Consider the following 14791-nt stretch of genomic DNA (forward strand, 5'->3'; position numbering starts at 1 on the left):
GTTTGGCAATCACGTATATCCCTTTACCTCCATATTCCCTAAGAACCAAATCACACATTGCCTGCACTCCCCAGTGACTCCCCTGATGTAGGACAGCCATGATTTCTCATATTAGCATCTTAGATAATACTTCCTGATCATCAGGTAGCACCCATTTCCCTTCTACCGTTTTCGTAGTTCCTAGTTTCTCAAAATCCTTCTTTTCCCTAGCACTAAATAGGGGTCTCCCTTTAGGTTCCTGTATTGTTGGGACCGAGTTAAATATCGGGGTGACCTGTGGGTTCAGAGCTGCCTCCTTAGCAGCTTCATCTGCCAACCTATTTCCCCTTATCTCGGGATCATCTCCCCTCTGATGACCATTAATGTGGACTATCTCCTTTGGCAACAAAAAGGATTCCAATACTTGCTGAACTAATGCATCATGGGCCAGGTCTTTACCTCTACTGTTTACTAGTCCTCTCTCCTGCCATATCTTCCCAAATGTGTGTGCCACCCCGAAGGTAGATTTAGAATCTGTGTAGACAGTTCCTTCCTTCCCCTCCAGACCTTAAGAGCGCGTTCTAGCGCATAGAGTTTGCAAGTCTGTGCTGACCAGTCATTAGGCAGCCTACTAGCCTCGACTACACTCCCCTCCATTCCATTCACTACCGCATATCCGTTGTGCCTTTTGCCTTCAATTACATCCACAAACAGTCTGGCCCCTGCTTGGAGAGGGATGTCCCTAAGATCCATTCTTAGTTTAGTCTGATGCTCTATGATGTCAAGATAGTCGTGTTCTGGGTCTGAGGGAGCTACGTCCTCCCCCCTCCAGAGAAAAGTAGCTGGATCCAGACAAGTGTCTGTGATCAACATAAGGTCATCCTTCTCCATTAAAATCGCTTCGTATTTTAAAATTCTAGAGTCCGTAAGCCACCGCCCTGCCTTCTGGTTCAGTACGGCCCGTACTTGATGCGGGGCGCTTACTATCAATGCCCCGCCGAATGTGAGTTTTTGACTGTCTTGCATCAGTAGTGCAGTTGCTGCTGCTGCCTGCACACACTCGAGCCACCCTCTAGAAACCGGATCTAATAATTTAGGCAAGAATGCTACCGGCTGTTTCAACCCTCCCCATTGCTGGGTCAGGACCCCTAGTGCTGCGCCCTTATCAACAATGGCAAACAAGTGAAAGGGTTTATCTAGGGAAGGCCACGCAAGGACAGGGGCATGGATCAAACTTTTCTTCAATCCTTCTACTAATTCTTTTTCTTCCTCTGTCCACTTTATCAGCTGTGGTTCTTCTTCCAGCAATTTAAAGTATAATTTCTTTGTCTTTTGGGCGTACGACTCGATACATAATCTACAGTATCCTGTTAGCCCTAGAAATTTCCTCAATTCCTGTTTAGTCTGAGGGAGTAGCATTTCCACTATCCCTTCAATCCTTTCAGGACTTATTTTCCTTTTCCCTTCACTGACCAGTATTTTACTTCTCTTTCTACATTTTGTAATTTATTCCTCGAGACCCTCAATCCGTGTTGTCCCAGAAAATTTAGCAAATGGTTAGTTGCTTCCGTTGTTCCTTTCTCATCTTCTCCTGTGGCCAGTAGGTCATCCACATATTGCAGCAAATTTGTCCCTTGGAGACTTATAAACTTTTCCAAAATTGGTTCTAAAACCTGGCCAACCAAGTTCGGGGACTCAGTGAATCTCTGAGGAAGCACTGTCCATCTATATTGCTGTTTCAGCCCCGTTCTTGGGTCTTCCTAATCGAAGGCGAATATGTTTCTGCTTTCTTCTACTGGGGTCATGCCCACCACACTGAACCACTTGTGGTCATGTGAGATTTTACTCAAGAGGGCATAAGGATTAGGGGCTACTGGCTGTCGAGTCTGTACTATCCTGTTAAGCGCCCTTGAATCTTGTACCAGACAATAGGTACCATCCGTTTTTTTCACTGGTAAAATGGGGGTATTACAAGGGGATATGCAGGGTTCCAGCAGGCCGTCCCTAATTAATCCCTCAATCACAGGTTGTAGCTCCCTTCTTCCTTCTGTCGAAAGCGGGTATTGTCTCTCACATACCATCTCCCCCACCGGTTTCAAGCTGATCTGCAAAGGAAGAATCTGCAATCCCCTTCAATTGCCTTCCCGTGCCCATACCGCGGGGTCTATTTGTTTTTCCTTTATCTCAGTCAAAAGGGCCATTTTTACTACTAGTTGTCGGTTGCTCACCCCGATCCCTAGTCCTAATATAAGTGTCTACCTAACAAACTACTTCCTATGTCCGGAATGTATAACAATAGTCCCTCAATTTTTCCTTCATTACTTTCGATTGTCATAGGTTCAAATACAGGGAGTGTAAATCCTTCCCCCTTCACTCCAGACACCGTTATCTGTTGTTTTGTTAATTGTACTCCTTTGGGTATAAAATTTAAAGATGATCGTGTGGCCACTGTATTTCTTAAGAAAACTGTATCCTCTTTATGAGGTCTCGCCTTTAAATTTATCAAGGGTTCCTGGTGCGTCCCTGGGGGCAGGAATCCCTGACTCCCCTATTCTTCATCAAAATTCATAAGCGGTATCGCCCCCTCTTCCCTTTTCAAATCCGCACACTCCCACTTAAAGTGACCTGTCTTTTCACAGTAGTAACATCCCGCCGGTGGGGATTTCCACCTTGATCTTTGTCCCTGTTGACTGGACCCCCTAACGGGTCCTCCTTGTTCTCTTCCCCACCTCTATTTTCAACATACTGCCAGCCATCACTCCAGTTGCTTACTACCGGTCCCACTCTTTTCTTGACTACCTCATCAACCGTGGCTATCATCATTTTCACCTTCTGTTTTTGCTTCTCATCCTCTCTCTTTACAAATACTTTCAGTGCCTCTCTCAATAATTCATCCAATGATTTCTCACTCCATCCCTCAATTTTTTGTATTTTCTTTTGGATAACCGGCCATGCCTTAGTTACAAACTGTACTTTAAGGAGGCCCTGAGTTACAGAATCCTCAGGATTCATACCTGAATACTTTCTCATTGAGTCCCGCAGCCTCAGTAAAAATGCTGGGGGAGTCTCGTCTTTCTCTTGTCGGATCTCAAACACCTTTGTAAAATTCTGGAATTTAGGGACTGTCTTTCTGATTCCTTTTATTATTAAGTCCTTGAGGTCCTTCATCTGGGTTTGATCATCTGCCTCGTTGTTCCCCCAGCCTGGGTCTGTATTGGGAAACTTCTGTTCAGCCGACATAACTCCCTCCCCAGGGGAATGTTCTCATACCAACAACCTCATAGCTGCTCTTCTGATCATCCCTCTCTCTTCCAAGTGTACAAGTTGAGACCTAGGAATTGATCTACTTGCTCAGATAGACGCACAGGATCTTCAATAGGAAGTTTCATCTCCTTCTTAAAGGTCCTGACTTCGCTGCTTGTTAGAGGGGCATTTACGAAGCCAATTATTCCCTGCCCTATGGGAACTTCCCTGAGAGGGTATACATTTTGTCTCTGGGTGTCGTTCCTTGAATTTCGGGAATGGATATTCCTCAATATCCTTTTCTAATTGCTTTACTTCCTTCATCAGTCCTCCTTTCGTGACTTTTGACCTCACAACCTTCACCCGTTCCTCATTCCTCCCACCAAACACCTTGTTCGCCACCAGTCGACATCCCTAACCCAGCGCCATCGGCTTGTAGATCGTTAGATTCATTTTGGGGGAAGGATCATATGGCGGGGGCAAATGGTCAAGAACTTCCCAAGGGGGAGGGGTGCCGAGGGCGACTTTTCCTCCTTTCCTGTCATAGTTTTCATACTATATAAACGTGCGTCTCAACTGCTCTGCCAGCAGGAGGCATAGTCGAACTCCTCTTAACAGAAAGATTATTTTTCATGAACATATGGCTTCAACAATTGACAGAGCCAATCCTCGTCCGACCCATATTCAGCCAAAAGACCGATGGTGGATGTATACTGTCTTTGGTCCAAACAAAATAAGAATATTTTATCATAGTTGTCTTATCCTTCTCCATTGTACAAAAATTATTTTTCCAATTTTTCAACATCCGTCCCAAGGGACTTTCTGGAGGAATTTCTTCTGGGACTTCTTTACCCTTTCTCTCAGGCGCCTCATTTTTGCTTCCTTTACCTACCATAGTGGTCAACCTGCCAATCCCTTAATTTGACAGGTATCTTCCTCCCAATCACCAAGGCAATTCTAACTCGATCAAACCCAGAAGACTCTAACACCAATCAGACCGCGGGGTCTCTAACCCCAATCAAACCCAGGGGTCTCTAACCCCAATCAAACCCAGGGGACTCTAACCCCAGTCAAACCCTGGGGACTCTAACCCCAGTCAAACCCTGGGGACTCTAACCCCAGTCAAACCTAGGGGTCTCTAATCCCAGTCAAACCCAGGGGCCTCTAACCCCAGTCAAACCCAGGGGCCTCTAACCCCAATCAAACCCAGGGGCCTCTAACCCCAATCAAACCCAGGGGTCTCTAACCTCAATCAAACCCAGGGGACTCTAACCCCAGTCAAACCCAGGGGCTTCTAACCCCAATCAAACCCAGGGGACTCTAACCCCAGTCAAACCCAGGGGACTCTAACCCCAGTCAAACCCAGGGGCCTCTAACCCCAGTCAAACCCAGGGGACTCTAACCCCAGTCAAACCTAGGGGTCTCTAACCCCAATCAAACCCAGGGGCTTCTAACCCCAATCAAACCCAGGGGACTCTAACCCCAGTCAAACCCAGGGGCCTCTAACCCCAATCAAACCCAGGGGCCTCTAACCCCAATCAAACCCAGGGGTCTCTAACCTCAATCAAACCCAGGGGACTCTAACCCCAGTCAAACCCAGGGGCTTCTAACCCCAATCAAACCCAGGGGACTCTAACCCCAGTCAAACCCAGGGGACTCTAACCCCAGTCAAACCCAGGGGCCTCTAACCCCAGTCAAACCCAGGGGACTCTAACCCCAGTCAAACCTAGGGGTCTCTAACCCCAATCAAACCCAGGGGCCTCTAACCCCAGTCAAACCCAGGGGAACATCCCTCCCAAAGGACTTTCCGGAGGGATGTTTTTCCGGGACTTCTCTATCCGTTTTTCCAGGCATCTTATTTTACTTCCCCTGAGGCTCATAGCCCCCTGTGGTGTTCAACCCGTCAGTCCCTCAATTCGATAGGTATCCAAGGTAAAACTTAAAACTCTCTTTTCTTACCTTGGTCTGTGCACGGAGTTGCCTGACTGCAGCTGTGCCTACTATTCCGCGCCTGCCTTATTTTCCAGCCCTGGTTCAGAATGACTCCCCTAGGATCCTCGTCAGTTGACCGGTTGGGGCACTCACCGATGAAAGACACTGAACGGTTCTAAAAGGAACGGGACGTGTCTTCCCAGTCGTCGACGGTGACCACTCCGCTGGTGATGACAGTATCCCGGACAGTGAGCCCCCAGGTGTGAGAAATGAAGCTCACTGCCAAATTATTTTAGTCCGAGTCAAATTCCGAAGCAGTCTTTATTCATACATTCTTGCAAGCCCGGGTGACCACAGAGTAGGCACACTCCTGAATAATATCAGTGCACATTTATACAGCTTCTATGAGCCTCTCTGTACTTCCCCTTTCACCTCATATGTGACAGTTCTATTGCTCTGTGCAGCTGCTAATCTAATCTTACCACATCTGTCTGTGGCCTGTTGTTAGAGTGCAACCCCTCCTTGTTAGCTGAGTCGTATTACTTTTGCTGACGCAACACTGGGCCTTATCACTTCTGCACACTGAACCTTTATGACTTCTGAATACCTGACTTCTGCAGAAGCAGCACTTAGCCACATTTTCCACAACGATCCGATGTTAATCACCTGAAACAAAAAACAAAAATCTGAATTTATGTAGTGCCTTTCACAACTATTGGGCGAGCCAAAGCACTTTGCAGCCAATTAAGTACTTTTAAAGTGTAAGCCAATTAGCTCACAGCCAGCTCTTAGGATGGAGAACAGGAAAGAAAGCTGGAAAATCTCAGCTGGTCAAACAGCATCTGTAAAAGGAAGCGGAGATAACATTTCTGGTTCATGATCTATACTCAGATCTTGCGATGAGGTAATCAACCTGAAAAGTCAACCGTGCTTCACTCCACAGATGCTTCCTGACCTGAGAGTTTATTCAGCTGTTTTAAATTCTTATTTCCAAATTTACACCATATGCAGCATTTTGCTTTGATAGTAAACTCTCTGGAAGATTTAGCTGCAGTGTTCAGTGAGTAAATACTGAATTGCCTGTCTGCAAGCTGGCAATGTGTGAATGCTGGAAATTGGCTTATTTTAGCACCTAAGGAGGGGGGAGGGGAAGTTTTAGCTTGGATACCACCAAGACAGTTGGCATGGAAACAAATTTGGATAATACCCCTGACTGTGTGCCATCTGCATATTGACAGTTTGCAAGCCTTTCCTATGACAGTAGACATGTGTTTTGCATTTTTATAAAATCTTTCTGTGGGATGAAACTGTTGCTGGCAAGAGGAGCATTTACTGTCCATCCATAATGTCCTTTAGGGAAGGAAACTGCCATCTTTACCTGGTCTGACCTACACGTGACTCCAGACCCGCAGCAATGTGGTTGACTCTTATCTGCCCTGTGGGCAATTAGGGATGGGCAATAAATTATGTCTAGCTCCCGTGAATGAATTTTTAAAAAATAATTTCCTCTTGAGATGGTAGGTGGTGAATCACCTTCTCGAACCGATGCCATCTGTCAGGTGTAGGCACCCACATTGCTGTTAAAGGATTTCCAGGATCTTAATCACTGGGTGCAGGGACATTAGCCATTCTTCGGATTTACAGAAAAAAAATTTAGATCTGGTTCTCCTATCTCTGAGGGTATTATCAGGAAAATGATGCATTGATGTGACTTGTGCAAACATGGCCTGAGAAGTGGATTTAGACATTGTTAGCTTAAACAAAGCCTGGTGTTGTTCCAAAGAGAGGTCCAGTACTGGCCATGCTTAATTGATAAGAATCTGACACTCCAAACTTCCCAATGCTTTACACATATATTGATCTCTGAAAATGGACCCTCTCCAACTAACTGGATTGAGCAGTTTTCAGAAAACAGTACGTGTTCAACTGGTCGATAAATCTAATGCAACATCGTGTAAGCTGTCATTGACGCTTTGCTTTCAACAGTTTGAGCATGCTCTGATAATCCCACTGGTGATAATACTAACCATTATCTGCCATTTCATGCCCTGTGCTGTCATTTGCTCCAGCACAGAGTGATGCAAAGACAGAATTTTTAAAAAGTAGAGGGATTGAACATCTTAAAAAGGCTTTCCTTTGTACTGAAGCATTTCAGTTAGCTCAGTTGGCTGGACAGCTGGTTTGCAATGCAGAATGACACAAACCGAAGGATTTTTATTTCCACACTAGCTGAGATTACCTTCTCATCCTACCATCACCAGTCGTCATCTCTAACGAGAGAGTAGCCCTGTGGTATTCTCAGAACATGGCGAATTTACCTTACATACAGACAGAATGGACAATGCCCTCATATGGACATCATTGACCTGAACAAGTTAGGGCCTTTTCACATTGAAACAGGAATACAGTCCTTAAGTTTTATTGCTCTCCCATTTTTCTTCCCAACATTCTCATTTATTCTTCTCCTACAAGCTTCCTTGGAAGTTCTAGATCCCCACTGGGGAGTGAAAAGTCAGAAAATGAGGAGAAACACTAGACAATCTATAGGAAGAGAAAAGGAAATGGATAGTGTCACTGATGATGGCTTGTACTATTGTTAGCTATTGTTAAATATAGTTTTACATGTATTTCCATCTTGTAGGTTTTTCTGTACAATTTGAGAGAGAGGCAAATGGTGCTTCACACATTAATTCTGTTTTTCTGTTGTGTGGCGCAACCAAAATTGATAAACCATCACCTTCAGATGTTCAATGCATGGTGAAACTGTGGCAAATATCTGATTATATAGAATCACAGAATGGCTACAGCACAGCTGCAGGCCACTGAGTCCGTTCAACCCATTGTCAACTTCCCGCAAGAACAACACAGCTAGTCCCACCCCTGTGTCCCACCAGTAGCCCTACTGGTCTCTTCTCTTTGGATAGTTATCGATCTTGGTTTGAAAAGCATGATTAAACATGCCCACCCCATACAGTCATAGAGTCATACTGCACAGAAACAGACCCTTCAGTCCAGCTCATCCACGCTGACCAAAGTAAACTGGTCCCACTTTCCTGCTTTTGGCCCATCCCCCTCCAAATCTTTCCTATTCATGTACCTATCCAATGTCTTCTAAGCATTGTAACTGTACCTGCATCCGCCATTTCTTCTGGCAGGTCACTTCACTGTGTGAAAAACCTGCCGCTCAGATCCCCTTTAAATCTTTCTCCTCTCGTCTTAAAAATACATCCCTTAGTTTTAAACTCCCCCGCTGTACAGAAAAGATCTTTGTTATTCACCTCATGATTTTAGAAACCTCCATAAGATCATGACTCAAACTCCTATGCTTCAGTGAAAAAAGTCCCAGCCTATCCAGCCTCTCGTTAAACTCAGACCCTCCCAGCAACTTCCTGGTAAATCTTTTCTGAGCTCTCTCCAATTTAATAATATCCTTCCTCTGGCAGGGCAACCAAAATAGCATACAGTACTCCAAAAGTGGCCTCACCAATGTCCTGTACAACCTCAACATGACGACTCAACTCCCACACTCTGAGCAAGGAAGGCAAGTGTGCTGAATACCTTCTTAACCACCCTGCCTACCTGTGACACAACTTTCAAAGAACCATGTACCTGAACCCTTGGTTTGTCTGTTTGACAACACTACTTAGGGTCAAGATTAGAGTTGTGCTGAAAAGCACAGCAGGTCAGACAGCATCCGAGGGGCAGGAAAATCGGTGTTTTGGGCAAAAGCCCTTCCATCAGGAATTTCCTGTTCCTCGGATGCTGCCTGACCTGCTGTGCTTTTCCAGCACCACTCTAATCTTGACTCTAATCTCCAGCATCTGCAGTACCCACTTCCACCTAGTTGAACACTACTCAGGGACCTACTATAAACTGTATAAGTCCTGCCCTCCTTCATTTTTACAAAATGCTATACCTCGCATTTATCCCAAATTAAACTCCATCTACCAATCCTTAGTCTATTGGCCCAATTGATCATATCCCTTTCTAATCTTATTAACTTTCTTCACTTTTGACTATACCACTAATTTTGGTGTTATCCACAAACTTACTAACCATGCCTTTTAAATTCTTATCCAAAAATCTTTATATAAATTACAAACAACAATAGACCCAGCACTGATGCCTGTCGAACATTGCTGGTCACAGGCCTCCAGTCTAAAAACAATCTTCCACCACCACCCTTTGTCTTCTACTGTCATGCCAATTTTGTATCCAATTGGCAAACTCTCCCTGAATCGCATGTGATCGAACTTTACTAGCCAGTCTACCATGCAGAACCTTGTCAAAGACTAAAGTCCACCGCTCTGTCCTCATCAACCTTTTTGGTTATATCCTCAAAAAAATCAAGTTTGTGAGACATGATTTCTCATGCACAAAGCCAAGCTGACTATCATTAATCAGTCCTTGCCTCTCCAAATGCATGTAAATACTATCTCTCAGAATTCCCTCCAACAACTTACCCACCACAGATGTCAGACTCACAGGTCTATACTTCCCAGGCTTCCCCCTTCAGCCTTTCTTAGATAAAGGCACAATATTAGCCATCCTCCAGTCCTTTGGTACCTCACCCGCGACTGTAAATGATACAAATATCTCTGCTAGAGGGCTCGCAATTTCTTCCTTAGCTTCCCACAAAGTCCTGGGATACAGGACCCAGAGACTTACTTAACTTTGTTTTTTTCTAGGCAGTGCATTCCAAACCCTAACCTTTAAAAAAAGGGAAGGTTATCAGAAATTGCAACAGGACCTTGATCAGCTGGGGAAGATCAGCAGATGATGGGCAGCACAGTGGCTCAGTGGTTAGCACTGTTACCTCACAGCACCAGGGACCCTAGTTCGATTCCAGCCTCAGGCAACTGTCTGTGTTGAGTTTGCGCATACTCCCCATGTCTGCATGGGTTTCCTCTGGGTGCCCCAGTTTCCTCCCCCAATCCAAAGATGTGCACATTAGGTGAATTGGCCGTGCTAAATTGCCTGAAGTGTAGGTTAGGGCATTAGTCAGGGTAGGGGAATCCATCTGGGTGGGTTACTCTTTGGAGGGTCGATGTGGACCTGTTGAGTTAAATGGCCTGTTTCCACACTGTAGGGTTTCCATGATGAAGAATGTTACCACAACACGTGTTATGGGGAGAGGTTAGACACAATAGAACTTTTTTCTTTAAGCATAGGAGACTGAGGGTGGTCTTATAGATCCTGAGAGGCATGGATGGGGTGAATGCATTCAATCTTTTTCCCAGGATTAGGTAATCAAGGACTAGAAAGCATCAGTTTAAGTTTGGAGCAGAAAGAATAAAAGGGAACTTGAGACGCAACATTTTTACACAAAGGGTAGGACGGATATGGACTGAGCTGCCAGTGGAAGTGGTTGAGGTGGGTACATAAACAACATTTAAAAGGCATTTGGACAGATGCATGGATAGGAAAGGATCAAAAGGATATGGACCACCTGCAGGGAAATGGGGTTAGTGTGGATGGTCATTTTGGTTGGCATGGACCAGTTTGGGCCAAAGGGCCTGTCTCCGTGATGTAGGTCTCTATGACTCTAAGTGCTTTACTGCATGTCATCATTGCTTCTTTTGCCAGTCACCTTACGCCCTCAGGTTCCCAACCTTTCCGCAAATAAGAACAATTTCTTTCTAGACTACTCATGGTTTTGAACAACTCTTTGTTCTTCATTACGTTTTTTTTGCAAGGGGAGCAGTCCAAGCTTCTCTGGTCTATCAAGTAAATGCTGATAAAATCTGTGAAATTTCGTGCTGATATAGTCAAGTGAAATTTCTCAATTTCGTCCTGGCTTCAAGATCTGTTTTCATGTATATCTAGCAATCTCAACAGCATCAACTTCCAAACTTCCATCTGTGTTACACTTTGTTCGTAATAAAATATTCCAAGATATTTCACAGAGGGATTACCAGACAATATTTATCACCAAGTCATAAAATACGCTTTGGTTTATTGTTGCATTCAGAAAATGTCATCTTTGTCAATGCACTGTTTCGAAGAGTTGATCTTGAGTAGATGCTCAAGTTCTTGTTGGATCTGGAATCTGAAGTGCTTTGGGGTTCAGGTGTTATGGTGAAAAGGCTGGAGAATGGGGTTGAGAAACATATCAGTCATGATTGAATGGCAGAGCAGACTTGATGGGCCAAATGGCCCAATTCTACTCCTGTATGACTTGGTCTTGTGGACTTGAGTTCAAAGTGTTATTTGCTGAATATAACTTATGATGTAACAAGTGGAGCTGGTGCAGTAGTAATGTCACTGGGCTAGTATTGCAAAGGTCTTGTCTAATGCTCTGGGGTCATGTGTTCAAATCCATCATGGCAGCTGATGGAATTTCCCTTCATTCAATAAATCTGGAGCAGAAAGCTAATCTCTATCTTTGACTTGTAAAAATCCATCAATTCACAAATATCCTTTAGGGGGAAAACAATCTGCTGTTCTCACTGAGTGTAACTTATAGGTGACTCCAGACCCACAGCAATGTAGTTGGCTCTTAACTGCCCTCTCAAATGGCCTAGACAGTGATTTAGTTTGATGATAGTTAGAGATGGACCATAAATGAAGGCATTGCTAGTGACACCCACATCCCATGAAAGAATAAAACAAAAGTAATGAATTTCATTTTTTAAAGTTGCAATAAAATGGATTTAGAGTCGTAAATGTAATACTTTATCTTACCAATGTTATGAGCAAGTTCATTAATGGGCTTTCATCTGCAGAAGGGTGAGAGATAGATGTAAAACAGCATATCACGGATTCTCTAGGCTTCCCTTCAACTGTGGCACAGAACTGGGATCAAGCAAGAATTACATTTTTCTATTAACCATTGCAAGATCATAAAACTTATTAAAGTGTATTTTAACTTGATCTTCTCAGGTTGACATCAAACAGTGTAATTATTTGGTCGACCTTGATAGAGAAGTAGAGACGCCTCGTGAGCCAAGGTATTCTGCGAATAAAGAAGACTGGATGATCATAGCTTACAAACCATTCTTAGATGTCACAAGGTAAGCTGCGAGTCTTTTAAACAATGCAACAGTTTTGCTAATGGACGTCTTAACGGTGGAATTTTGAGTCTAATAAATGATTTTCAGTGTCAGCGGCAACTATTATCTTCACAGCATAAATAAAATTTTGATAAGTAGGGCAAGTGATTAGACTTGACATCATGTGAGAATTGGCTTGATTTCTTACATTTGTACATATCGTGCAAACTGCTGTCTAAGTAACACAGAATTTGAACAATAAACCTCAGAGGCAGTGAAAATGCCAGTTTCTGATCAGTACCAGATCGCCCCTCCTAATCCTAAGCAATAAAAATGCATTGTGACTTCCAACTCTCCTGCTATTAGATATACTGTCTTGTATTTTAGTGCATTCAATGGACTTTACGCCTGTCAACCGTTTCTAACTGTCATCGTCTCAAACCAAGTTAACCATAGATTTAGGTGAATATTGCTTTGACATGCTTCATTATTGGTAACCCTGATTGGTTTCAAGCGATTGTTTCTAATTTATTGTCGAATAAATCTGTTCTCTATTACATAAACATTTCTGTGGCATATTCTCTCAGTTGACTAATATTTTGCTACATTTGCACTGGCAACAGGATGCCACAGCAAAAATAATCTTTCTTTTGTTGTAAGGGTGTTTATCTCAATGGGCTAACCAGGTATTGTCTTCAGGGTGTTTTAAACCAATGAAATGCCTCATCCATTATATCTCATGAGGTAATGTTGATTTTAACTGTGTTGTATTGGAGATTGGCAATCTCATTGAGGCCGGATCTTAAATTTGCTAGCCTTCTCCATCAGGAGAAACGAGCGGGGGTGGGGGGGTGTTAAGAGGGTATAGCACTTTGCTCCAGCTTCTCTAACACCCAGTGAAATTTGGACAAGTGAGAGATGAAAGAGAGGCTGGTTACAACGCTTGAACAGATTGAATAGCTCCGGTGGGGACTTGTAACAGGAGCAAATGATTAATGGAACCTTAGAGACTGGAAACTTAACAAATCAAAATAACCTTGTCTGGGGTGACAATGCACCCCAACCCCTTCAATGCCTACCAGTCTCTAAAGTAGACAAGTAGACAAATAGGAGGCTGGAAGGAGGTGGAGAAGTCAACATTTCGGGTGTAACCCTTCTTCAGGACCAGGGATGGGAGTGGGGGGAGCTGCAGATAAGGGGGTGAGGAGATGGGTGGGTTTGAGAGGTAGTGCCAGGTGAACACAGGTAGAGGGTATGACCTGGTTGGTCGATGGGAGGAAAGAATCCGGTTGGTAGCTGGAAGGAAGGGTTGATCAGAGGAATGGAAGGGAGGAGGAGGCACTGGGAAGGGATTCAGGGATGGGAAGGGAGGCTATTTGGAATTGGAGAACTCAATGTTGAGTCCTCCGGGAGATTTCTCAAGGCTGCTATTTTTCTGGCGGACACACAGGATTCTGTCAACAGACACAGAAATGTGGATGTAATGGTGAGGAAGGACAACAATCAGACACTATAACCCTCTTCACAACCCACTGCCTGGACCTATTAAATGGCTACAGGCTGCCCATGGATTGAGAACGTGGGGCCATGAGGAGAGCTGGTTACACAGAGGGCCCTTGGCTGTACTCTGAGCCCTGCTACGTCAAGCTCAATCTGCACCAGAATGGAGAAAGCCGCTGGCTGCTTTAAAAGGAAGTGATGCAAATCCCCATCTCAAAGGAGGTGCCAACTTCCTGAGATTGTAGATCAGTTAGAACCATGGTACAGTTTACAGAGCCTGAGACCTTGTTGCTAGAGTTTGCAATGTCCTTGTACTAAATACCTGCAGGAAATTTAGCCACAGCCACGATGTACTGATTTCCGATACATATTTTAAGTAATGCAGTCGAAGAAATCTTGCTGATGTGATGCAAAGTTAAGCATTTCTTCCTTGAAGTGTAATCCGGTTTTGTTGCTGGGTGCTTGGTGGGAAATGGTGATGTTGTAAAACTTAACTCAGAAACGCTCATCCATTTCAATAGGAAATTGAAGTCCAGGAAGGAATGAAGGTGACAATAATTATATTCCAGGCATTCACATTCCTCACTGGTATATGTACTGACTCCTGCTGGGATCCAAATGAAATTGTAATCCTTGTTGACTGAGACCATTGATTCTCTTGATCTTTTTCTCTTGGCTAATGCCTCTCCTGCTGTCCATGTTTGTAATTCCCACTCTCAGTCCAGCTTTAGATCAAAAGCAATAACATTTACATTTGTATGGTGCCAGTCGTGACCTTAAAGCATTCCTAAGCAATTAACCACCTATTGAAGTCTAGTAACTGTTGTAATGTAGAAAATACAGCAACACATTTTCAGTCAACAAGGAATGTGATCAAAAATGTCTCTTAGTCATGTTGGCCAGGACGCAGGGCAATGGGATCTTCAACATCGACCCGAGGGCAGACAGGACCTTGGTTTGTCAGTCTCAGAATTGTCACAGTGCAGAAAGAGGACTTTCAGTCCATTGTGTCTGCATGGGCTCTTTGCATTTTAACCTCCTGCCCTTTCCCATAACGCTGCAACTTGTTTCTATAACATCGATGTCAAAGGGCAGCACATCCAACAATGTGCAGCACTCCCACTGTATTGATCTGGAGTGTCAAC

General features: G+C 44.1%; 1 protein-coding gene across 4 annotated transcripts in view; it reads left to right on the top strand.

Annotated features, from left to right (window-relative positions):
• The window catches only part of alg9 (ALG9 alpha-1,2-mannosyltransferase), a 283962-nt gene that overhangs the window by 139675 nt on the left and 129496 nt on the right, over positions 1-14791 (top strand). For all 4 annotated transcript variants that reach the window (XM_060846829.1, XM_060846830.1, XM_060846832.1 and 1 more), the window contains one exon: positions 12037-12167. In XM_060846829.1, coding sequence (XP_060702812.1) covers positions 12037-12167 — 131 coding nt within the window. The remainder of the gene's footprint in view (positions 1-12036; positions 12168-14791) is intronic.

Source organism: Hemiscyllium ocellatum, chromosome 29 (assembly GCF_020745735.1).
Source record: "Hemiscyllium ocellatum isolate sHemOce1 chromosome 29, sHemOce1.pat.X.cur, whole genome shotgun sequence".
Classification (NCBI taxonomy): domain Eukaryota; kingdom Metazoa; phylum Chordata; class Chondrichthyes; order Orectolobiformes; family Hemiscylliidae; genus Hemiscyllium; species Hemiscyllium ocellatum.